The sequence below is a fragment of the Orcinus orca genome, chromosome 2, assembly GCF_937001465.1.
Source record: "Orcinus orca chromosome 2, mOrcOrc1.1, whole genome shotgun sequence".
NCBI lineage: Eukaryota > Metazoa > Chordata > Mammalia > Artiodactyla > Delphinidae > Orcinus > Orcinus orca.
In genome coordinates this window covers 65,684,882-65,711,688 of record NC_064560.1, presented here as the reverse complement: position 1 = coordinate 65,711,688, position 26,807 = coordinate 65,684,882, and the positions used below count along the sequence as shown (strand labels likewise).

The following is a 26,807-nucleotide window of genomic DNA, read 5'->3' as shown; positions in this document are numbered from 1 at the left end:
GCCTGCCGATGCAGGGGACACGGGTTCGTGCCCCAGTCCGGGAAGATCCCACATGCCGCGGAGCGGCTGGGCCTGTGAGCCATGGCCGCTGGGCCTGCACGTCCAGAGCCTGTGCTCCACAATGGGAGAGGTCACAACAGTGAGAGGCCCACGTACCACAAAAAAAAAAGCCTTAAGGAAATTTTCGCCAAATTTACAAGCTTGCCTCCCTACTAGGACATTTCAGAGCCCAGGGTAGGGTGGTGGTAGACATGTGTTTCCACAAAAAGAATTTCTTAGATGATTCTAACGCAACCCCTTACCCCATATCCATTGCAAATCCTACAAAATGGAAAGATTGTCCAGTTTCTCCAAATACTGGGATCATTCCTTAAGGGAAGGTTCTCAGGAAAAAACAAGTATGGATTATTTGGGATCACTTTTCTCATTTACTGCAAATTGGAATCTGATCTCTTGTTAATGAGAGGAGGTGGTGGACCTCCATCCCACAGTCCCAACCTTATAGAACCTGACTTGGCTCGGGGAATAGTTTTGCTGCATCACTGAGGATTGTAAGGAAAAGAAATGCATCCTGCAGGGAAGAAACGTTGTGTGATGGATTATTCCCAGGATGCATGAAACGGAGCTTTGCCTTTGGATAGGCATAGCGAGATTAAAAAGAAAATTACTAAACTCAAGGAGAAAACTATTTTCCCAGAAAATATACTAAGTATGCATACACTAAGTCTATGGAGCAAAGTGTGCATAGCAGTAAGTTTTCTTAACTTATTAGCAAGTTCATCAGCAAATTCATGGTGGATCCCAAGAACTGCTCCCACTTGGTCTCCTGGCTGACATCTCTGACCTCACCCCTCTGACCTTATCTCCATGCTCAAGTTCCTGAGAGACACACCACAGGGGCTGGCCCAGCAATAGCTCCCCACTGGACAGGACACCTTTCCCCTGAGTCTAGGCCTCATTTTGACCTTCCCTCCCCCTTCTCCTATCCCTCCCCGCCCCAGAGACCTGGATCAGAAATTCAAGGAGGGAATCTGAAATATCCCTTAGGTATCCTTCCTCCCTCTTACTTAAATTTCCCAGATATTGGTGTTTCTCAGAGAGAAGATTGACCATAGTCTTCTGGAGCAAACAGAACCAAGGACTATAAATGACACAAGAATACAAAGGCTTATTGGAGCCTCCCAGACCATCAGCAATCGTAGTGTCTCCTTCAAAACTGTCTTAGTGCAGAGGGCCCTCTTATTCACACAGCCAGAGGCTTCAAAGCCCCTCAGCCCAAATGCTCTTGACAAAACTCTGCTTTGAGTAGAGAATCCTCCTAAAACTAAACTCTGGCATCACTGCTTCCTACATTCCTACTGCTCAGTGTAGTTTTATTTTTTGATAAAGAAGAAAAGGAAGGAGGGGTGGTGCTTTTTGTACTCATTCAGCTCCAGGTTGGAGCATTATTACATTTTTCTTTCATAATTCTCTGATGAGTCCCAAGGCCCTTCCCACATGACCATAGGATGAATGGGGTAAGGAGTGAGGGCCAACCCTTAAAATGTTTCCGATTTTCTTTTCCAGGATCAAAATATTTGAGGATGTCCGGAGGCTCATCCAGCCAAGCGATATTATAAATAAAGTTGTCTTCAGTCTAGATGAGCCTTGGTAGGTGGTCTTGAACATCAGTGGAATGAGGGGGTGGGAGTATAGAATATCCTTTTAATGGCATGAGCATAAGAATGTTTTAAGTTAGTAATCCATTCCTTCTCCTAAAATCAACACAGTGAAAATTTGGGTTAAAGATCTGTAAGAGAAAGCTTATCTCTAAGAAATGTTAAATAAACTGTGCCCAAGAATAGCAATAAGTCCTATGTTCAGAGGTTCTCTATTTCATTACAGGCCTTTGCAAGACACCACTTCTGACTGCTTACGGTTCTTCTCCAAGTTTGAGTCTGGAAATCTTCGCAAAGCCATCCAAGTGCGTGAGTAAGTAAGGAAAGCTGCAGGGGCCATACTCAGTATGACTCAGCCCTGTTTTGTATCCCCCTCCAAGGAGACATTTTCGAAGTTTTCCCTTTTAGGGACGTGGTGAGTGGTAAGTAATTTTTTCTGATACATGAAATATTTCAAGGAAGCCCAACGTATAACAAATACAAGTGGAGCTGTTTGGGATGGAGAAGGGAAAGGCAGGCATGTTAAGATTCCTCCTCAGCCTCCTTCTCTTTCTTTTTTTTTTTTTTTGCGGTACGCAGGCCTCTCACTGTTGCGGCCCCTCCCGTGGCACATGGGATCTTCCCAGAGCGGGGCACGAACCCGTGTCCCCTGCATTGGCAGGCGGACTCTCAACCACTGCGCCACCAGGGAAGCCCCTCCTTCTCTTTCTTGTTTGCTATCTCAGCCTCTTCTTCCTACAGCTCCTGCTTTTATTATTTATTCTCTTCATTTATCATGTTCCAAGGATCCAGGAGGGAAGACCTGATTAGGAATCTCCTAGTGAGAAAATGAGCAGTCCAGGATGTGCCTAAGCTCCTGGCCTTACTCAGGTCTTTCTCTTTATATCTGCCTTTGGCCAGAGTGTAGAATCCTAAACTCATCAGTTGTGGTCTGGGTGACAGGGTCAAATGACAGAAAACAAACCTACTTACAGGCAAGGATTTTTTATGATCACTTTTTGGAGAGAGCGTTGTGGGCATAGCAGACAATTTGAGGGTCATAGACTTCCTGGAATTGTTCTCATGAGTGTCTCTATAGTGCCAACTATAGCTTCATTCATTGTATGGTGAGTTCAGTGGTTAGAGTGTGTTGCTTATAGTGATGATGGGAGGGGTGGGGGGCACCATCTGCTCTGCTACGGCTTCAACAAAGCTCTCCCCTTCCACAAATCTCACTATACACTGCCATTTAATCAGAGGGCCAGAGTAGGTGAGTATGAATGAATCAGGGCAAAACCATTGCCCTTTCTAGAAGAGCAACTCAAAAGAGCGTGCCAAGGGAATGGGATAAGAATATTTCTGAAAATGAAATATCCTGATGATAACGTTTAAGTCAAAGCTTTATTGCTAATTCTGTTGCTCAAGCTTGAAAAAGTAATTTTTTGGAGACATAGTGATTGGGTGGGGACACATAAGGACTTTCTGTGGTGCTGGAACTGTTCTACATATTGATCCAGGGAGTTGTCACACAGGTGTAACCAGATGAATTTGCTTAAACTCGTTGAGCTGTACATTTAAGATCTGTGTACTTTACTTCATGTAAACTAAATCAGTTAAAAAGGGAGAAAACAAACAGATCTTTCATTGCCAGTCTAATTCATGTTTGTTGCCTTGCTGAGGATTTACATATATTATACTACTTAATCTTTGCAAACAGTACTGCAAGTTTAGGCACTACTTCTTTTTTTAAAATTACCTTATTTATTTATTTATGGCTGTGTTGGGTCTTTGTTGCTGCGTGCGGGCTTTCTCTAGTTGCGGCCAGTGGGGGCTACACTTCATTTCAGTGTGTGGGCTTCTCATTGCGGTGGCTTCTCTTTGTTGTGGAGCATGGGCTCTAGGCGCACGGGCTTGAGTAGTTGTGGCACGCAGGCTCAGTAGTTGTGGCTCGCAGGCTCTAGAGCACAGGCTCAGTAGTTGTGGCGCATGGTCTTAGTTGTTCTGTGGCATGTGGGATCTTCCCCGACCAGGGCTCGAACCCATGTCCCCTGCATTGGCAGGCAGATTCTTAACCACTGTGCCACCAGGGAAGTCCCTAGACACTATTTCTATTTTTCATTTGAGGAGACTGATGCTCAAAAGTCATGTCTAACATCAAATAGTAATGGCATATCCAACCAGATGTGACCACATTTTCTCCGGGATAGAGCACACTTGCATTTTTCCAGCTGGACAGAAACTTCATTACCATTTAATAAAAAGATAGGCTATAATTGTATAACTGACTCTTCTAATACCAGGACACTGCTCCCCCCTCCTTAAATTTCCAAAGCCTCTGTCCAATATTGTGAGATAAGGATGATAACTATAACTTACCAGCCAACCAAGATCCTGGATTTTACATCTATCATCCAGAACCTGAGATGTGTAGATTTCTCAGTGTTGGAAGTTCTCTTAAAGGCTTTTAACCCTCTGATCTTGCTTCTGACTTTGCAGGTTGGAGTATGACTTACTGATCAATGCTGATGTGAATAGCACACAGCACCAGCAGTGGTTCTACTTCAAGGTGAGCGGTATGAGGGAGGCGGTCCCTTATCGCTTCAACATTATCAACTGTGAGAAGGCCAACAGCCAGTTCAATTACGGTATGAGTTCTTGGGAAATAGAGACTTTCTCAATAACACCAAAAATGATGTCACTTTTGCGTGCTTGAATTATTATCAGAAGCCCTGCTTGGGTTGCAAAGGGTTTGAAGTTGGACTGACACGTTTTGGTTGCCAGATATCGCAAGATGGCCGCCAACCTATGGTAAATTGCTGCTATGGGAGGGGAAGCTTGAAACTCTCCCTCTGCTATGAAATGTTAATACCTCACATAACTTTCCACCGCTTCCTGCCTCCCCTGACCCACCTTCAACTTTTTGAGGCCAGTGAGCCCTCTCCTTTATTCCTTCTCTCCACCTCCTAAATCCCATAGGAGCAAATGTACTGATCTGCTGATACTTGTCACAGACAGGCAAATGGCCCAATTCTATTGGACAACACCGATTTACACTCTCAGAAAACTCTGGAGAAAGTTTAAATTCTCCTGAATACCTGTGGCAATTTTAGAGGGGGCGTTCAAGGGACAATGACTGACTAGTAGCCCATATTTATTTTGAATGTTTCTAGAAATGGGAAATTCTGCGTGTTATTGCTGGCTCACATACTAATGTATTAGTGGCTCTGAGTAAGGAAAAAATATTCCCCGTAGCTTCAGGTCCGAGCATAGGATATTACCTCTATTTTGTACTGATTAAATAGACTCATGCTGGTATAGAAAGAGAAAAGGTGAGCCTTGACTCTTGTATTCACTTGACGCAGCGGCTGTAACAAATTGTCACACATTTTGTGGCTTCAAAGAAGACAAATATATTCTCTTACAGTTCTGGAGTCCACAAGTCCCAAATCAGTTTCACTGGTCTTAAGTCAAGGTGTTGGAAAGGCCATGCTTCCTCTGGACATTCTAGGGGATTATTTGTTTCCTTTCCTTTTCCAGCTTTTAGAGGTATGTTCCTCACATTCCGTGGCTCATGGCCCTTTCCTCCATCTTCAAAGTCAGCTGCATAACATCTTCAAATCTCTCTGCTTTGGCCACATTGCTTTTCCTCTGTAGTCAAACCTCTCTCTACCTCCCTCTTGGAAAGACATGTGTGATTGAATTTAGGGCCCACCAGGATAATCTCCCCATCTCAAGGTACTTAATTTAATCATATCTACAAAGTCCCTTTTGTCATATAAGGTTAATATACAGCTTCCATGGATTAAGACCTGGGTATCTTTGAGGGCCATTATTCAACCTACCACAGTTCTCCTTTTCTATTCCCCGCCCCCTGACCTAATGGATTAATCCTGCCTTTATTTTGTGTAGGGATGCAGCCAACTCTGTATTCTGTGAAGGAGGCTCTTCTTGGCAGACCTGCCTGGGTACGGACAGGCTATGAAATCTGTTATTACAAGTAAGTTAGAGGGTTGTTAGCTTCCTTTGCTCTTCTGTTCTCTCTCAATTTCCTGCTTCTCCATGTTAGTCTTATAAACCTGAGCAATCTGTGCTTGTCTGCTGTACTTGTCACTCTTCCAGTGGCAAACGCTCTGTCCTTCAGAAGCCTAAGCGTGTTAAATGGCACCCACAGTAGACCTCAAGAAATATCTTTTGATTTTCTGAAAAGTCACCTATTCTTATTTAAACACCTTAAAACCTTTAGACCTTACTGTTGGATATTATTATATAGACTCAACCTATGATTAGTGCATCAAGCTTCAGTTCTTTTCCTGTTTCCATTGGTCCCAGTGAACAAAAAGTGTGAGATATTCTAACTTATTCTTATCCATCCCATGCTTCAGTTTTCCAAAGCAGATAAACATGAATATGTGAGAAATATACTTAAGTAACTGTTCTTCCACAGAAAGATAAATTTTGGAAAAAAATAGAAGAGAAACGTATTTTCAGAATTCATCTTCAACTCTTGATCAGTAGCCACTTTCATCAATGTATCCTGTAAAGTTGTAATGAAATTTGAATTATCCATATATTTTGATAAAATACATGCATGCACTGCAGACCCATGATTTGCTTATTTGTGCATTTTCCTTTGCTAGAAAATAAAATACAAATACATAAGACAAAAAAAGGATAAGGAGTGTGGACAGGTAGAAACTATGTAGCTAATTATTAGCTTGTTGCTGGTTGCTTATAAAAAACTGATAGGCTAGTACTTATTTTCTTGGATAAAGTAATTTATATCTCTTGCTGAGATTACAGGAGGCCCCTAAAAATATTATCAGGCATTCTTGAGTTCAGGATAGTTGCAGATATCAAAAAGAAAGAGTAAAAATGCTTATGCCTCTTGGCTTTTGAGTCTGTAAGGACAGGAGCATTGACAGATAAGAAGGTCAAGAATCTTGTTGCTCTGTCAGACACAAGGGCAATCATCACCATAGAAGTAAGGATAGTCTATAAAGCACAGAGATGGGCTAAAAGTTTGTAATGAAAGAGTCAGCAGTCTTTAGTCTTGGATGTATTAGAATATGGACCTGGGTAGTATTTTCATTATATTCTTCAGAACATTAGCAAAGCCATACAATATTGTTGGTTTTCCATAGCAATGACTTTCTGACCCACCTATCTACAGACTCTCAGGATCCTCTTATGATCCAAAGAGATTGAGACTAAAATCATCTCAAGGTGACAGGGGCCACAGCTGTAGGGGAAAACAATGGAAGCATAAATTTGGACTTTGGTGTGTCAAGAATAACTTTTAGTGTCGTTGAGAAATAGTAATTCTAAATAAACATGAAAGACCCAGCTTGCAGTGGGCTTGGATCTGGAGGTTAGTAAGAGATTGGATAAACATAACATTCAGCATCTCTGGGGGAAGGGGGGGTGGAATAGCTCTCCCTGGAGGCTGCTTCCTTGGAGATGGGGGGTCAGGCATGGGCTTAAGGGGATTTAGAATCTGCCAAGAGGAAAAGGAAGAAATCAAACATCCCAAAGCGGAGGCTTGGCCTGAAGAATGACAATGTTAGTGTTAATAGCTTTTAGATTCATTAACAAGACAATTGTTATGTGATTAAAGAGTAACAGAGGGGTAACATGAAAACCATGAATGTGTAATGTAATTCATTTTTCATCTTCCAGCCATGAATACAACAGAGATGAATGGATAAGACTGCTACATTATAACATAGTTTGTTTTACACCAATTCACCTCATTGTGTTAACATATTTCCAATAATGTGATCTAACAACAAGATAGATACGTTATGTGTGTCTCTATTCAACTGCAAATCAGAGTGCCTTTCCCTACCATAGAATGCCTTAGATTATACAATGTATTTATTTCTCTCTTTTACCCATCACAATCTTTGAGTTGATCTGCTTTTGAAGGTTTTGTGGCTTCATCCCTGACTTTATGCTCTCTAATGTATTAATTTGGGAGAACTTTACCTCCTATTTCTTTGTCTCCAATATGTCATCAGGAACTCAGAAGTCTTATTTCTATTACATTCTTATATTTAGTACCATGTTCTAAAGGGGGTGCCAGGGTGCTTATTGTGGAGAGAACCATGAGCCGTGGTACCTGAGTATATCTATGGGAGGGTGAAAGAAAAGAGTACTCAGAAAGAATGGGATATCCATTTCCTTCAAAAAGTGATAGCAACAGTGATCAGTTAAGGAGGTGGGCTGACTGCTTTGTGGGTCCGAGCATCATCACTTAGAAAGTGATCTCCAGACTATTTTGATAAGATATACTAATGCATGTACTTTGAATATAGAATTGTTCATAATTTTAAAAAATCAATTATACACGCCCTACTATACTAATATATTATGCATACTAGAAAACATGCAGAAAGTTTAGAATTTTAAGACATGGGGAAAAGATGAGAAAAATAATTTTAAGTTTAAATCTTTAAATTTTAAATGTAAAATTGTTATATATATTTTTTACTATTGGTAACTCGGGGCATCCTATACCCTTAAGGTTTACCATGAAAAATATAGTTGTAAATTGCCTTTTGGCTAATTTTGAAAAATTGTGGTTAACTTCTCCAATCTAATTAGATAATTTTTACACAAATAAGAATTCTTGAGAAAGAGCTAATATTAAGGTAGGAGGTAGGTCACGTCAGTTCTTTCATTTTCTCGGTCATTTGTGTTTAAAATGTAATATTATTATCCATCTCTGAATTCCAAGCAGAATTTAGAAAAAACCTAATTATCTGTATTGCAGGGTTTAGTTTAATTTAGATAATATAATCTGTAGATCCACTAGAGAAGGCTTCTGCAAGTTTAAATACCTTGCCAGAAGCTAAAATCTAAAGAATGAGAGAGATGGTGAGCTATTCTCATCCCTCCCTCAGGAAGCCTACTGTACAGCAGTCGATACTAAACTACCTGACAGATGAAAACCATAGATATAAAATGTAATGCATTTTTCATATTCCAGCCCTGGAAAACAACAGAGAAGAATGGATAAGACTGCTGTAGTGTAATCTAGCTTGTTTTATAATTATTCATCATAGTAGCTTGACTTGGACAGCATAAGGGCAGCGTTGTCCATCCCCATATTAAACCTTAGACAACTTTCTTTCTTCCTTATTAGATCATAATAAATTTAAAGAGAAATCCTAATATCTTCTCCCTGTGTTCAGCAGATCTGATCTTCTTGCCCCTCCCCTGGGGTACCTCCTCCCCCCCCCATCCCACCCCCTTGCCCACCCACCTGGCAGATCCCTAAGCCAGAAAATCAAAAGGGATCCTCCAGAGGGAAGAACAGAATTGGGCAGGCTTATTTTTCCATGCCTCTTGTAAAGCAAGCAAGGACTGTTTTAGTTCCTGCTTTATTTACTTCCCTGCGGTCTGCTTCTCCCTCTAATGTACACAGCCTCACACCTTTTTGAATTTTCTCCCAGCTCTGGTCTAAAGTAATTTTGGTGCTGAAGGGCAGAGGGAGGGAAGCTGCATGCTCAGAGTGGCCATGTAATACACAACAGCTGATCTCTTCTGACATTTATCTCTGCTCGTGAGAGGAGATGGAACAGCTCACTCATGAAGATGAATGTCATACAAGAGCTCTGCCATCATGCATCCTTCCCAGGGATCTCAGGAGAGAGATTTGGTGCTATACAGAATATCAGAAACTCTGCAGACACAGGGCAGCCTGGTGACTTGACTGCCCTGCCTTATTAGATCCTGTTAAGTGAAATGATGCTCCCATGTTAAACAGAGCCATCGTCATTATAGGGTTATCTAATTCACTCTCTATCTTGGCATTTGCTTCTTTCATGCACACACAGAAAAAAAAATACTTCCCAAAGATAAAATAAAAAAAAAATGACTTCCCAGCATATTTTAACATACAAATGGAAGGAGACTGAGTTCATAACCATGCATTTGTGTACTTTGCTCCTTGCTTCATTGAAAGCTTTATGATTTTAAAAGTGCAGACCCTTCCGAGGATAAATTGTTCAGGAAATGGAAAAGCAAAGGGGAGCCTTTTAACTGTGGAATGGCTGAACTATCCATATCATCTTTGACCCAACATGCATCTAGGATCTGGCATATTTGAGAGCACACTTGGTTTTCACCAGGCTTCTTCTCCGCCAAGAAGAGCAGACCAAGGAGAGAAAGTTTCTGGAGTGAAACTTCTACCACTCATTAATGATGTGACCTTGGGGCAAATTATTCCAGCCTCTCTTAACTTCAGATTCCTCATCAGTAAAAGGGGATAATAATGGTATCTTATAAAAAACTGATAGATAAATCTTGATAAATCTGTGCTGAGGATGAAGTGAAATGAGATAAAGCACATGGAAATCTTACAACAGTGTCTGGTGCATAGTGGATGTTCAGTGAGTGTTAGCAATTATTAGTAATTAGTAGAAGCTTCTTAGTGGCATCAAATACCAGTGACATAAAGAATCATAGTGGTATGAATAATTTTCTCACTAGCTATCATCTAGATTATTTTACATTCCTTCTGTTATTTTAGACTTCAGGTTTATAGGTATCTCTGATTTATGAAAACCGAAACTTCAAATTCTTACTTGCTGAATTGAACCAAAAGACCTCTTGTCCTTTTATCCATTCTTATGAGACAGGTGATAAAATGAAAAATAATCTTGCTTTTGGGGTAAGCCCACACCTAGGGTTGAATCCTGTTTATTGTGCTTGTTGTGTGGAGTTCCTCAAGACACTTAACATCTCAATTTTCCCAGTCTGTAGAGTGTGCATAATAATACCTTGAAAGGATATAATTAGGATTAGAGATAAGATATGCCAAGTATTCTAATTATTACTTCTAGAGTCTTAGGTCCATTTATTCTACAGGCCTTAGCTGAACAGCTGCTAAGTCCAGGTACTGTGCCCAAGCGTGAAGATATACAGACAAATAAGCATAATCCCTGACATAAAGCATGGGCAGTGAGGGAGAGGCACAATGTGATAAGAATTATGTAAAAGGGTGGATACTGGGGAAGACTTCCTGAAAGAGGAAACACTTGCGTTGAGTCTTGAAGGAGGAAGACGAGTTGGCTAAATGAGGAAGAAGGAAAGCATTTCTATACAAAGGAAGAACATGGGAACCATTTGAAATATAAAGGATGAATGTTACTGCCTTGCAAACATCCCTCAGTATGTTCATATCATAATTGGGAAAACAAAAAGAACTTGATAGGATCTCACTTTATCATGGACAGATCTAATTGTAGCAAGCCAAGTGTTTCACTTTAGATTTATGGAACACTTCACTTTGAAGAAGGTGAACTTGGGAAAGTTTAAAGGTTTCTGAAGAGGAAACCTTTGCTAGAGGTGGAGTCATCTCCGGGACTCTCCCACTACAATGCAGCCACCAGGACTCCAGTGGGGAAGCCTGACGTTTGCTTTAGTTTCACCTACAGTTTAGACCCTGGATTAGGGTTGCAAGTGAATCTCCTTTAGCTGAAACTCATCCTAAATGAGGTGATTTTCATTTTTCTTAAATTCCAGCCATCAGCAACCATCCTGAAGAGGGCTGGATTATTAGTGGGGAGCTTTTAGTCTTGCCTACGACAATCTTGCCCATGAAGCTACAGCAAGGGTGTGTGTACAACAGGTGTGTGTGTGTGTGTGTGTGTGTGTGTGTGTGTGTGTGTGTGTGTGTTTTGGGAGGGTGAGGAGGTAGATTTTATAGCCCAAACTACCATTCTAAACTTTCCTTAAATCACTAGAACCTTGGTCCACAGAAGCTCAAAAGCTAAAAATTATTCTATTTTATTTCTCTCTCCATTTCACTGTAGCTGTTCCCTGCGTGGCGTCCAGTTTTGGTTTGAATGGTGGAAAGAGCCTATGGATGGGAATTTCATAGTCTTTTTTTTTTTTTTTTTTTTCAGAGAGAGCAGCAACTAGGGTGAATTTATTTCCTCCTGGGCCTGGCAGGCTGGGAGCAGAATACAGACAAAGACACTGGGGCATGTGGCCTGTTATGGCCTGGAGTTCAGCTGCCTGGGTGGTAACTGAATGGGTGTGCCAGGGTGTGTAGGGACTGGAGTGATCCAGAACTGAGAGACGGGCCCTTGGGGTGTGCAAGTAACACAAACGTTGGGCTTGGCACAGATGCAAGAGAGGGGTTATGGAGTAGATGTGAGATGGGTGTGCTGGGGCAGGGTGTGTTGAAGCATGTTGGGCCCTGGCTGTTGACTGAGAATCCGGGTGCCAAGGGCTAGGAGAACAGAAAGGCCTGTGGGTCAGCAGGAGCCATGAAGATGTGACTGCAAACAGGATCAACCCTGGGGGAGACCGAAGAGTCCAAGGTGACTCCTACAGCGAGGTGATGAGGGGGCAGGTCTGGGACTCCCGTTCAGGAATACATGGTCAGCTGTAGCCACTCCTGGGTGTTCACCTGGATTTGTCCAGTGCCATCTTTGTCAAGAGATTTGAAGACACGGAACATGGCATCCAGTCTTACCAGGCAGTTGATGAAGTTGTCAAAGTCCATGTTCCCTCCCTCATCTGAGTAGCGTCGGATGATCATGTTGTAGAGATGGTCATTCAGGCGGAATTCTGCTGCCTCAAAGGCCCCGGGAGTTCACTGCTGCCAATGGTCCCTGAACGGTCAATGTCAAACTGTTTGTATATGGCCTGCCACTTATTGATGTTGTTCCACAAGTACGTGAATTCCTCGAAGCCCAGCTTGCCGGTCGTGTCACTATCCATAACAGCCACCGTGCTGCAACATGTGTCAATGCCAATACCATCAGTCTTCAGATCAGGATGTCGGGTCACGACTTTGTTGAGAATGTTCACGAGTTCTGTGGCACTGACCTCCATGTCCTCTCCAGCCAGCTGGGCAAAGAGCCTCCGGAACTGCCGGGCCTTCTCACTCTCATTGGCCTCGATGTTGGAGTAATGGGTGCGAGGGGGCGGAGGCTCTGGGTTGTACTGCGCAGCCGCATCACTAATGGCGCTAATGACCCCGCCCACGATGCGTACGGAAGTTCCGCCGCGGCTGCCGCCGCCGCCGCCATTGCTTCCTTCTCTTCTGCCGCCGCCGCCGCCGCCGCCGCCGCCTCTGGCCGGCTGAGCAGGCCTCCGAGCACATTCCGTAGGCCCCCGCCTCCCCCGCCGCCTCTTACACCCTTCAAGAACGAGTTAACCAGGAACATGGCTGTGACTCAAGATTCCGCCTCGCTCGCGCGTCGGCCGGTCAGCTAGTTTCCATATTCTTATTTTTACTCTCTCTTGTTCTCTCTGGTGGCTGGTGGTGTAGCATAGAATTTGCTTAGGATGAATGTGCCTGTGATGTGACTTCAGTGCACTTAGTACAGTGGGAAGCCTAAAAACAAGCAAGGCTCATGTCAGATGAGACCACCCCCACAGGCCTCGGGGGCATCTTATTAATCTTGAGGAAAGATGCAGGCTCTGTCTCCACTGCATGTAGGTGAAAAACTTGGGGATGGCAAGGCACTAGATGTATGTTTCCACCTGCTTTTACCTTCATGAATGTATATGTGTGGTGTGTGTGTTTTCACACTCGTGCATGTGAAGCTCTATTCCACATTCTGATTGGTTGTCAAAATGTTGACCATTTGACCAAAATGTTGACTGGCTCATTTCACTTAGAAGAGAGGTGTAATTGACTAGGTTCAGCTAGGTGTAAACTAAATGTGTGATTGCAGTGGAGCCTTGAAATCAGAATGAATAAAGGTAGAGCATATGTGGTTTGCATGCTTTCTGAGTTACCATCTGCTTCTTTACATACTTGCTAATAATCAGAGCCTTAGCTCCGGAGAAACTATAGAACTTTGGGGAAATCTGGAGAAAATAGACTCAATTAGGTAGCAAGATCCAGATGGCACCATGGGTAAAGGTGCCGTTTTGGGGACTTCCCTGGTGATCCAGTGGTTAAGACTCTGCTTCCACTGAAGCGGGTGCAGGTTCAGTCCCTGGTCAGGGAACTAATATCCTGCATGCAGAGCAGTGCAGTCAAGGAAAAACAAAAAAAAAAAAGTTGCCTTTTTGAAGTTTCTAGTCCTGTAGTCACAAAGGATATGGGTCCTATTAATAGGTTGCTGAAAAGCTGGTACATCGTTGGGGATTTCCTTCTTTCCCTAGGATGACCAAGGATCCAGGGTGCCATATTGGCAGAAGCTGATACAAGAGAAATGTATAGCCTGATAGGTCATAGCCCATGGAACTACCAATTTCTCTTACTCCCATTCTTAGTTTTATGACTATTGAAAAAAATCACAAAACCAGACAGTAGGTTTTCTGTTTCTTCCTTTCTTGCTCACTTGATCTTTTTGCTTTGGTGGGAGGTGTCATGAAGGTAGCAAAAAAGGCAGAAAAGAATAATCCATGTTTTTTAGATTTACAAGAACGCACAGAATAATTATCTGCTATTTCTTCCCTCTCCCCACCCTTTCCCCCAATGAAACCCCAAAGCACAATGGACAAGAAAGCCAACATTGTAAATGTTCAAAGGTGAAATTACATCTTTTGGTGTCCTGGTGTATTTTGCATTATAATGCAGCCTTGATGATTACCTTTCTCAGGAAAGCCTGCACAGCTGTATCTGCATCAGGAGGCAAGGAGTGTAACTGGCAGTGAATGGGGAAAATATTGCTTGGAGTGTACTTCTGGGTGCAAATTACTTTGATACTGTCCTCTGAAGTATCAACATTGGTTCTTCATCTTTGACAAAGGAAAATGTGCATTCTCAAGCTGTAAGAAGCTGAACCACATTTGGGGTGACAAATGTATTCCTTTGGGAAGAAAGTATTGTGTAGTGGAAAGAACAAAGGCCTTGCTGGCAGATCTGGGTTTGAGTCCTATATTGGCCACTTATTAGCCTTTTGACCTTTGACAAATGGATTTTTCTAAGCTTTTGTTCTTTCATCCACACAATGGGTTGTTACAGTGATAACAAGATGACATACATTGTGTTGAGTTGGAACTCTGTATAGAGTAGTGATTGTTAATAAACCAGCTGGCAGACAGAAAGGAAAGGAGGAGCTGGACTCTGTTATCTAGAGAGAGGGAGGGGTTGAGGAACCCAGATTTGGGTAATAAAATATATGTCTATAATAAAATCCCAGGAAGAACAGAATTATTCACATTTTCCTCTGTTTTCTAGTTCAGTGACTCTATAGCCTTCATTTTCAGACACAGCAAGGAAAGGCCTGTGGCATAGATGCCACAATTAGGAGACAGGTGGATTAGCCCAGGTGTTGGGTGATTTGGGCTCATGACCTGGCAGTAAGCTCACTTCTCTATTTCTCCGTTTTCTAAATTTTGCTCACCAGGTGTTTCAAGTGAAGGCCGTTTTGCTAGTATATAACACCAAAGGTTTATGGCATCTCGAACCCTAAATGACTGTTTTCCCCAGCTTTCCCTCATTCTCGTCTCGTCTCCTTTCTCTTGTAGAAATCATTATCGCCAGAGCGCAGCCATCACAGGGGCAGAGTCTGGGAAGTGCTATTACACCCTCACCTTTGCCGTCACCTTCCCGCATGCCGAGGATGTCTGCTACCTGGCCTACCACTATCCCTATACCTACACCGCCCTCATGGTAACTTCCTCTCTACAGCCTTATGGCGGCCCAACTGAAGGGGCTCTCTGAGGTTTTCCTGGAAACATTCAGGAGACCCTGTCATCCTGGTGGGGACTTCAGCCTTCCAAGGGAGCCAGGGTTTGTTGTCACTAACTTGGTGGCTTTCTGTTTGTCCCTTTTCCTTCCTTGGACAAGAGTTCGAGGCTGAGGTCATGACCAGTGACATTCTGGAGGCCGCAGTGGCGTATAGTGCTCTTCGTCTGCAGGTTGAGTGTGGGAGGTGGAGGGCAGGGGGACATTTCTTAGGGGCTCTATCTTTAAAAAGCCTTCAAATTAAGCAAGGAGAAATGAGATTGGAGTGAGATCATTCCGTTGAAATGGGGTAAAACCATGCAGGTCAGCTGAGATGCAGATTTAAAGGACATAGACGCATTGAGAGGAGTGAAGCAGAGGCTGAGGAGGTGAAGCTTGGAAAAGCTCCCTGAGTTCACCTGACAGCTGCTTCCCCATTTCCAGTGGTTCCCACGGCCATGGGCTGGAGGCTGTTAGAAGGATCCAGGGCAGACAAGAAGGGTGGAACAATAAAGCATTGACTCACTGCAAATGAGGGTCACAATCTTTTTATGAGAGGAGGGTAGTGTCAACCTGTCCAAATTCGAAGTCTGCATTCCGATGTCCTATCAGGCCCTGCATAGGGCTCATTTGACCAATCTGAGCAAACTGCTTAAACCATGCAGTTTCCTGTCATTTGAAAAAGTTGGCAAACCATCCCTTTCCCGTAGCTATTTCACCGATATCCTGAGGATTAATGAGCTAAAGTATCTTTTTATTTATTTATTTATTTATTTATTGCTATACGCGGGCCTCTCACCGTTGTGGCCTCTCCCGTCGTGGAGCACAGGCTCCGGACGCGCAGGCCCAGTGGCCATGGCTCACGGGCCCAGCCGCTCCGCGGCATGTGGGATCTTCCCGGACCGGGGCACGAACCCGTGTCCCCTGCATCGGCAGGCGGACTCTCAACCACTGCGCCACCAGGGAAAACCCTAAAGTATCTCTTATAAAATACTTTCACCTTCTGCATTAATGCAAAATGTTATTAGCATATTTATAATAATATGTGTGTAAGCAAATGGATATATCACTTAGCCTGAAGGATGAGCATTTTCATTGCGAGTCTGTGATAAGGGGTTGGAAAAGATGATAACCAAGAACATCTTTCCCCTGAGAAGGAATGTTCAAGTATAAATACAATTTTTTCTCCATTGAGAAGGCATACCTTAAACCACTTGGCTAACTGCCTCATAAAAGTACATCTGCCCTTCTCTCCATATGTTGGTTTGCCTAAAGAGAGATTCTTTTTTTTTTTTTTTTTTTTTTTTTTTACTATTTCCCAGATTGCAAAAGATATACAACTAGTATTATTTGCGTACTGCACTTAGAGATCTCAAGAACTTAATCCAAGAAATGTGCATCACAAGCTTTGCTGTAACAAGGCATGTTTGTTTTAAAACGTGCTCATTGCCTTTAGGGACTTACAACAGGCAAGATTCATGATCCCCTTCAACAGCTGTTCTTATTGTGTGGCCTGTGAAACCCTGCACATGAAACGTCTACTGGGGAAGGGGATTCCTTTTTGAATGAGGGTTTGCCTTTTCCGTCGGGGGCGGGGGGATGATCCATGGTTCCAGGACAGTATTCTTTACCCTTGTTAGAATATCTTTGACCTCCTGGAGATTCTCAGTGGCAATTAGTATAAAAGTTTAGAATACAAAGGGGCTTGGGGAGTTGTCTAATTCACCTTTGTCATTTATAGATGCAAAAACTGAAGCCTAGAAATCTCACATTTAGCTAGTGGCCAAGCAGGGAACAGAGTACTGGCCTTTGACATCTATTCCTGTCTGAATAGAAAGTCTGAAACTCCTTCAGCTGGCCTTGACTACATCTGGCTTCTTACTTTGAATTTCAGACTTTGAATCAGCTTGTAGGCACTTAGCAAGGACCCATCAAAGCATCTTGGAATAAAAATGGGATCATGTTTGGGGAACAACACTCTTCTCACCTGAACCACATCCATAGCACCCAGAGTTATAGACAAAAATCTTGGGTTGATGACTTGAACTCAACCATTCGAGGTTATATAATCACACAATCTGATGATTATATGCACGTATAAAAGTGGGCTGCCATTGCAGTAACTGCTGTATGTCATAGCTTTTGTCTTTGGGACCACTCAGTACTCTTGTCAGACTAAAGCACAAGGTCTAAAGTTTACAATCAACAAATAGGTTAGGAGCCACTGAGGTCAAGTTGGGGATAATTTCATATTGAGGGGGGACAAAAATTCAAGAAAAGAAGACCCCACCATCACTTGATCTCAATGAGAGGAAGAGAGAGGTCTTGTTCATTGATGCTTATTGGTTTGTTACTTTGCCTATTGACTTAACCTCTTCCCACTAGGAAGAGGAGAGTTAATGAGAAAGAGAGACAGGAAAAGGGTAGCTTTTCATTTCTTTTAAATGAGTAGAACAGAATAAGAAAGACGATTTGTTACTTGAAGTAAAAAATGTATATACTCAATTTTAGGTTTTACATTTCCAGTAATGGGCTTTGTCTTCTCCAGGTTTAAGACAATAATTGACTCTGTGACTTCTCTTAAAAAACTCTTCCTCCCATCATGAACAAAATAAGTACATTCTGTAATGCACACTAGTCATTTTTATTTTTGGACATGTCCTAAGGAGAAACAGTTTTCTTCCAACAGATCAGTGATAAATGTGAATGATACCCCAAGGGCAGAATTAACTGGATGTTACTTGGGGGTTGTGCTGAGGGGTGGAAAATATATTTCAATGTGGAATTCACAGTTTTGTAAATCACTTATAATATGGATTACACTCACTAATTATAGACATTTTTATAGCAGAGGACATGTATTTTGGAGGTTTTTCAACATGAATATAATTTTGCAACCTTAAAAGTTTTATTCTTCTCTTGTAATAAGGGAATTAGTATTTGGATCTTTCAAATTGATGTCTTCCAGATGCTTGCCAGGAACTCTGTTGGATAATTGTCCAAATTATAGTATTAAAATAAAGCTGAAAGAAAGAAATACAATATTATTGTAATTATTGCAAAAGGAGTTCTATTTAATCATCCATCTCAAGGTGTCAATAACTGCAATGATTGTTAAAGTGTTGTTAGCAATACTTGTTAAAGTACTTGGATTATGTTCTGGATTGCCCCTAGGTAGCCAGGAGTATTGGTTGAAAATGGCACCCCAAGAGAGTTTCTGATGGACATTTTAGAGAGTAAGAAAATGGGACCTCACTGAGAACTTACAACTGCATGAGTTGGCAAGAGATAAGAAAAGTGATCAGAAGTAGGGTACATGTGTTGGGAGAGCTTAAGGCTTTTGAAGGGTAGAGTAGGGTTTTCACCAGACGCATATACCCACTGTGGTAGATGCTACCACCGTCATCTTTAGAGATAAAATGGAGTGTACTGTGGGGAGAGTAAGGGAGGGGAGGGGGAGAGAGGGAGAGAAAAAGAAAGAATTGACAATTAGAATGCCATATTCACAATCTCTTATAAAGGGCTCACGTTTAAAATGTGTTAAGTAGGAAATATCGACTTACATGTGGTGGATCAAAGATGCAATGAGCAAGTCATAAATCAGTGTTGTCACTTAATCAATAGACAGACACCTATCTTTGTATGGGCCAAAAGAAAGGACAGGCACCAGTAAAGGGTCCTGATGTTGAGGAGTTGAACACAAAGAGCCATTCTGGAGGAGCTGAGGTGTGTGTGGATGGTGAAGTCACTGACCACAGGAACCCCTGAATTCCAGGGTTTTGAGCACAATGTAAGAACAAGTTTTGGAGCAGACAGGCCTGGATTTGGGTCTAAGCTCTGTGTTGTCTTGCAATGTAGTCATGGGCAAGCTATTTAACTTCTTTCAGCCTCAGTTTTCACATCTGTAAAATTGGAACCATTGAAGTGGTTATTCTACGGGTTATCAAGATTACACGACTTGATACATAACAAGTGTTAGCCAAGTGCCTACAACTAGTAAACAATATTAGGTGGTGACCATTAGAACGCTTATTCTCTCTTTTTTTTAATTAATTTATTTTTATTAATTAATTTATATTTTTGGCTGCATTGGGTCTTTGTTGCTGTGCACAGGCTTTCTCTAGTTGCAGCGAGCGGGGGTTACTCTTCATTGTGGTGCACGGGCTTCTCACTGCGGTAGCTTCTCTTGTTGCAGAGCACGGGCTCTAGGCGTGCGGGCTTCAGTAGCTGTGGCTCGTGGGCTCTAGAGAGCATGCTCAGTAGTTGTAGTGCACACGCTTAGTTGCTCTGCGACATGTGGGATCTTCCCGGACCAGGGATCAAACCCATGTCCCCTGCACTGGCAGGTGGATTATTAACTGCTGCACAACCAGCGAAGTCCCTATTCTCTTTTTTATGATGATGTGTGATTATTTTCTCTGTTGGATGGATTGGAAGATACCCATTCCACAATACATAATAAAATTAAAATTATGTAAAAAAAAATCCCACTAAAGGACCAAAAAGAAATAAATACAAAATCTACTGATGGTTTTCTTAGGGTGGTTGATTATAATTATTTTTTCTTTGCTCTCTTTTCCAAATCATCAGCAATATAACTTGGTTTATTTTTAGTGGAAAAAGGGTATTAAAGTCACTAATCAGCAAATCTGTGAATACACATCTAGAGACTAATCACTTCTCTCAGTCTCAAAGTCAATCTGTATAACTTAGGGAGAATGGTATTGGCAGACTGGGGCAGTTTGAGAAAGCTCATTAGAACCTGCTTACAGCATGTTCTCTTTTTATTTAGCTTAAAGGTGTCATTTCTTCTTCTCTTGTGATGAGAAGCCTTCGATTCTCTGATGAGTGTATTTAAGTGACAACTGAGAACTAGGCAGTACGCAAATAAAATAGGCCATCTCCTTAGGGGTGAGCTTTCTTCTGAATTAGGGGGGACAGGGAGTGTAGCAGTTTAGGGGATAACAATGAGAAATGAACGATTTTTGAGTGTATAGTGCTTCTTACTTTTTCAGTAGCCACCAGCAGGGTAACCTGCTGAGGTCAAGTGAAGCCTTTTATGGAAGTTTTAAGGGAGTAGCTGATAAAGCAGAAGGGGCAGAAGACTCCTGCCGAGAGACACCAATGAGGCTGCAGGCTAAGTTATCAGCTGGATGTCTTTCATGGGTAGGTAGGATTTTCTTTTAAGACAGCCTCTCTGGGGGTTTCCATAATTGCCTTGAACCCATTCCCATTTTTATAAAGAAACCCACCCCTGTGGCTTCCGCAGGGCTGTTATTACGGTTCGTTGTTGGCACACACATTCAGAACCCCTGCTTCTCTCATCAGTGATCCCAACAATATCCAATTAGACATGGCCTTGCTGGACCTGAGATGGGGGCGTTCACCTAAAAATCATCTTCAGGAGAACAATACAAAGGCATTTTCGCAAAAGGCAAACCAACAGAAGTTTATAATTGGTTTACTTCCGGAAGTTGTCTGTGTGACTGGAGCTAGAATGATGCACTAAGCACAGAGGTGTTATGTATTCGTTGGCAGGTGGAATAGTCAAAGGGACAGAGATTTCATTGAGGGGCACAGGGAGATGGCTGCATGAACAATTACAGAAAATGGGCTTAAGCTAAAAGATATTAGGCATTCGTTGAATTGTAATATTAGTAATCATGAAAAATGTCATAATAAAAAGTTAACAAAGAGCTCATAGGAGAAGAAAACTTTCAAACTTTGCTTCCTCCAGCATTGCCCGTTAACGTGACAGTGTTTTAAAGCAGTGGTCCCCAACCTTTTTGGCGCCAGGGACCAGTTTCGTGGAAAACAATTTTTCAGTGGGCTGGGGGCGTGGGGATGGTTTTGGGATGATTCAAGCACGTTACATTTATTGTGCACTTTATTTCTATTATTATTAGATTGTAATATATAATGAAATAATTATACAGCTCACCACAATGCTGACAGGAGGTGGAGCTCAGGCTGTAATGCAAGCGATGGGGAGCTGTTTTAATACAGATGAAGCTTCGCTGGCTCGCCCTGCCACTCACCTCCTGCTGTGTGGCCCGGTTCCTAACAGGCCACAGACTGGTAGCGGTCCATGGCCCTGGGGTTGGGGACTCCTGTTTTAAAGGACAATGTACGTGGGCAAAAGATGGTTTTTCTTTCTTTTTTTTACTTTTTTCTTTTGTATCTAATTGTGTTTGATGGCTTCTACAGACAAAACTGCTTCCAAGCCTCCTTCCCTTATCTGATTTATAGAATCTAGATTTTATTTTTTTTCAAGATTTGGGAAGAAGAGCTACGGCCTGTTTGTAACTTTTGTGATATCACAGAATGATGGCCAGTACTTTTCTGGAGAAGGGTCTCTATCTCTCCCCCATCTCCCCCACATCTTGTAGCCATAATAAAATGTGAAACAAATAGCTTTGATGGCAAGAACAAAACAAACAAACAAAACAAAACAAAACCCCTCAATTCAGCAGACAGTGTTTCCCAAAGCATATTCTACAACACTCCATGATCCTGAGATCTTTAGAGAAAAAGGGTTGAAGAGTCACATAAATTCTTGAAACACTGTTTGCTAGTTTTTCTTCTAAGAGTTCAAAATGTGTATTGGCATGTTAAAGAATCTGAACAATTCTGCAGCCATGAAAATGTTTTCATTTTCTTTAATTCACCATATTCCAGGTGCCTTGTCTATGAATCTCCACCCCTCTATACCCCAGCACTTAATAACATCCTGAAGATTACATTTTGGGAAATGCTTCAGGAAAGGGTATTGATTTCGTAGTTTGGGGGCCTGGTATCTTGATAGTAATTGTGAGGCAGAGTCTACTCAGTTCAGATTTCAATAATTAATATTGGGAGCAACTTTCACCCAGAAATGTGTGAAAGTGATTAAAATAATTTGTTTACGATCACAGAGTATCATCTAAATCCAGGGTGATCTTGCCTCTTTATAAGGGTGCTGGAATTTCCTTTTACCAGCGTGGCTGAGACGGGCCGATATTCTGATGGGATCATTTTCATTCTTGTCCTGTGCCTTCTCTCCTGGGTTTCCAGATGGACACTTCTTCCATCAGCGCTTTAATTACACTGATTTAATATTTATTTTCTTTCTAATATATGAATTTCTTTCATGAGCTTCTTTTAGGAGGATGTTTTTCTATTCCTTAATGGTTTTATTTTTCCTGTTTTTAAAACCATTTTTACTTAAGTCTAATTTCATTCAATTATTGTCAGAAAATGTGGCTTGTATAATATCTGCTTTTTAAAAAACTTTCAGTGAATATTCTTTATAGTCCTGCATATGATTAATTTTTGTTATAGTTCCCTGAATGTTTGAGAAAAAAATAAAGGATGCTCTCTGTAAAGACAGCTTGACATATATCTATAAAAAACAATATTGTTCAGATACTCCATATCATTTTTTTTGCAATTGATTTATTCAAGACTGAGGTACTGTTTTAAAGCCTCCCACTCTTAGTACAATTATTTCCCTTTGCCATTTTTGGGCTGTACATTTCAATTCTGTGTTATTTGATTCTTAAGAGTTATGAGTTTTTTATGTTCATTGTGAATTGTGCCCTTTATCGAAATAAGATTTTTAAATCCCATTTAATGCACGTGGTCTTGAATATGACTTTGTCATATATCACTATTGCCAGGCCTGCTTTAATTTATGTTTACTTAACCATTTAGTTTCAATATTTCTCTTTTAAAATATTTTAGTGGAGGCAAACAGAACAAGAAGATAATTTAGGAGTGTTTTTCATACACATCATGGGTCTTTTTTTAATTCTCTTTGAAAGTTCCTTTTATATACAATAGGCAGTGGGATTTTGAAAAAACTAATCTGAAAGTTTTTGTCATTTAATAAGGCTGTTTAACCTATTTATACTCAAGACAATTTTTGGTGTTACTTCTGTCATTTTGGTTTTGTGCTATTTTCCATGCTTCACTGCTTTTCTTTCTTTTTTTCTCTCCCCCTTCCCCCATCCCTCCCTTCTTTCCTTCCTACCTTCCTTCCTTCCTTCTTTCCTTCCTTCCCTTTCTCTCTTTCTTTCTCTTTTATGCAACATGGAGTGACCATATTTTCTTTGATTTTTTTTCTACAATGTTTATAATTCTACTAGTGTTTCCGTTTTAGTTCTTAAAAAAAATTTGAACCTACATTTCCTCATCAAAAATAACAGCTAAAATTGAGTGTTTCCTGTATGACAGGCACTTCTCATACACAATAAACCGCTAAATTATAGCAATCATAGAATGACATAGGTAATGCCATTTTATATACATTTTAAAGATGAGAAAACTGAGTTACAAAGAGGTTAAGTACAGAATTCACACGACTCTTCTAGAATCCGCAACCAAACTCGGAACCCAGGCAGCCTGACTCAAGAGCCTGCTGTCCTAGTCATCTTGCTATTCTGCCTTTCCATTTTCAAGAATTAAATAATACTATGTTCATGTAAGTTGAAAAGTTAGTATTTTGTTTTACTTTATTCCTTACTTACACATTTCTTTTTACTTTCATTTTAGAACCAGATGATGAGATTAACATTTGATAATATGTGTTTTCTCCCTAAAAAATTATTTTTTATGTTTGTATTATGTAGTGACTGTGTTTTCCAATGGTCATTTGGACAAAACTTGTTTAACTGAACTGTCCTTTGATATCATTCTTTAGTTTGATTTGGGGCAGCTGAAATTTGTCTTCAAGTTATTATTGTCAATTAAGATAAGGATGATATGTTTTCTGAGCTCTTGCCTAACTGAGCATGTATGAGCAGAAACTCATGAGCAAAACCTTGGCTGGTTATAGGTTTACTCGATTATAGTCCTCTGTACTTTCAAACTCTAAGCAGGGCCTTTGTGTTTGTGTGTATACCATTAGTTAGCCTCCTTGTCTCCTCAGGGGTGTGAGACTACCACCTAATCTCTAGTGCTGGTGCATCACAACAATGCATGGCATTCATTAGCACTTGACAGACAATCAGAAGACTGAAGTACAAAGGTTTGGTCAGATAAATGGGCCTTAGCTGAATCTCATCTTGAACCTGGGGTAGCCATGATCCTTCTAATTCCTTTTCTTAGTATTGTGTCAAATGCGGGCTCCAAGAAATACCACCAGAACAACCTGTTTCTAACACAGACCTAAGTGTATTGCGTACCTTGGTGTGTTACATAGAATAATGCCCACCGCCCACCCCAAGATGTTCATATTCTAATCCCTGGAACCTGTGAGGATGTTACTTTATGTGGCACAAAGGACTTTGCAGATGTGATTAAGTTAAGCCTCTTGAGATGGGGAGATTATGTTGAACTATTAGACTGGGTCCAATGTAATCACAAGGGTCCTTAGCCATGAACGAGTGAGACAAAAGAGTCAGAGTCAGAGAAGGAGATTTGACCACGGAAGCCAGGGTAGGAGTGATGCGATTGCTGGCTTTGAATGTGGAGGAAGACACCATGGGATAAGGAAAGCAGCTGACCTCCAGAAGCTGGAAAAGGCAAGGAAATGAATTACCTTATAGAGCCTCCGGAAGGAGCGCAGTCCTGCCAAGACCTTGAGTTTTGCGCAGTAAAACCCATTTTGGACTTTTGACCTCTGGAACTGTAATACAATAAACTCGTGTTGTCTTCATCCACCAAATTTGTGGTAATTTGTTAGAGAAGTGATAGGAAACTAATATATTTGATAAAGGAGAATGTGACAGAATCTTGATAGTGTCTCAAAGGGGGAAGGGCAAAGCTGGAGTATTTATTAAGACTTTAAAGTTTTGTTAAGTTCAGGTATTTTAATGAAGGGGCTTGATTAGCATTGGGTAAAGATCATGATATAATGGTTAAAGATTGGTGGACAGTAAGGCAAGAAACTTGAGGAGAGGGGTTCAAAGGGTCTTGGATCAAGTCATTGATACCTTCTATTGAAGAGTTGATGAGATGTTCCTGAAAAATAATAAATTTATGAAAAATAAATTTATTTGTAATTTCTATTTTCCTGGGCAAGAGTTTCCTAGGACATTAAACTTGTGTTGATGCAGACAGGGAATAATAAATTCATATTAATCTAGGAAACAGGCTTTGTGGAGGCAGATGATTTGGGGTCTCAGTTGCAAGGAGGATATGATTCAGGGTCAAATTTTCAGGTATCCCTGAAGCTGTAGGAAAGGCCACAGCATCATCTGGTAATCTTTTCTTTCCTTGGAACTTTTTCGTTTTCCTTGTAAGTCAAATGTTTCCATAGAGTACAAGTAGATTTTAGTCTATTCCTCCCCAGATGCTAAGATTTTTACTTAACTTAGGAAATTCTTTCTCTTATTTCCCAGTGTATCGGTTTTCTATTGCTGCGGTAACAAATTATCACAGATTTGGTAGCTTAAACAATTAAAAAAATTAACGTACAGCTCTTTTGGTGAGAAGTTCAACATGGCTAAAAATCACTGGGCAAAAATCAAGGTACGGGGCTGTGTTCCTTCTGGGGGATGGTGGAGGAGAATCTATTTCCTTGGCTTTTCCAGCTTCTAGAGGACACCGCATTCCTCAACTTTTTACCCCTTTACCCCCCAGCATGGCACGCTGAGTCCTTTGCATGTGGTTCTGGTCCCTTGTGGCTGGGGAATGGTCTCTGCTTTTAAGTACTTTTGATTAGATTGGCCCCAACTGGTTAATGCAGGATAATCCGGCCACCTCAAATAGACCTCAGTCTTAAACATATCTGTGAAGTCCCTTTTGCCATGTAAGGTAACATATTGACAGGGTCTGAAGATTAGGGCATGGACATCTTTGGGGGAGCCATTATTCTGCCTAGCACCTCTGTAGTAAATCTTTTTCACACATAAGCACTTCCTCTACCTTTTGAAGGCATTACTCCATGTTTCATAAGATATATTATGAATCTTTTATAAATATTTTCATAGGAGTCATGTTTGTTTCATTTGTCTAGCAGACATGTTATTTGTTAAATAACAAGGTGGGCAGTTTTTCCTCGGCCCTCTTAATACCTATTTGAATGTGTTAATACCTATTTGATCTTTAGCTGGAAGGACGATTGTGTGCACTGACGTTCTTGTGTTGGAGAAGGACCGCTTCCCTTTCACTGGTTACTGAAGTCACCGTGTCCCTGTTGTTAGGGTATGCAGTGTGGTTGGGAGGCAGTCTCTTAACATCTTTATGACTAATTCCACTGTTTGGGTTATTGAAAGTATCTTCAGAGGTCTTAAAGATTGCTGACCAAGAACCCTATTTTCAATGGTTACCCCATTTAGGTATCTTTCTGCATTTTAAATGAGTGTTTAAATGGGAAGGTAGGGTAGGGCCAATCAGTTGCTACCAGTTAGTGGTTCTCTTCGCTTAGCATTCTCCCTGGATCAGTTGCTTTCTATTTTCCTTCAATATGCTCCTAACTCTCCTTATATTGCTTGATTCTAAAGTAATCTGCACTGCTGAAGCTCTGTCTCATGTTCCCGAGTGTCCTGCATGTACTCTGTCTTCATGGTAACAGCATTCTTTACATGCAACTGTCATGGGAAGGA

General features: G+C 41.3%; 1 protein-coding gene and 1 pseudogene across 1 annotated transcript in view; one reads left to right on the top strand and one right to left on the bottom strand.

Moving 5' to 3' along the window:
• The window catches only part of AGBL1 (AGBL carboxypeptidase 1), a gene marked incomplete at its 5' end in the record, with an annotated part of 714,342 nt that overhangs the window by 127,290 nt on the left and 560,245 nt on the right, over nt 1–26,807 (top strand). The window contains 5 exons of the mRNA XM_049707013.1: nt 1,567–1,650; nt 1,885–1,971; nt 4,134–4,282; nt 5,547–5,634; nt 15,081–15,225. Coding sequence (XP_049562970.1) covers nt 1,567–1,650; nt 1,885–1,971; nt 4,134–4,282; nt 5,547–5,634; nt 15,081–15,225 — 553 coding nt within the window. The remainder of the gene's footprint in view (nt 1–1,566; nt 1,651–1,884; nt 1,972–4,133; nt 4,283–5,546; nt 5,635–15,080; nt 15,226–26,807) is intronic.
• On the bottom strand, nt 12,002–12,859 carry LOC101290185 (calpain small subunit 1-like; annotated as a pseudogene).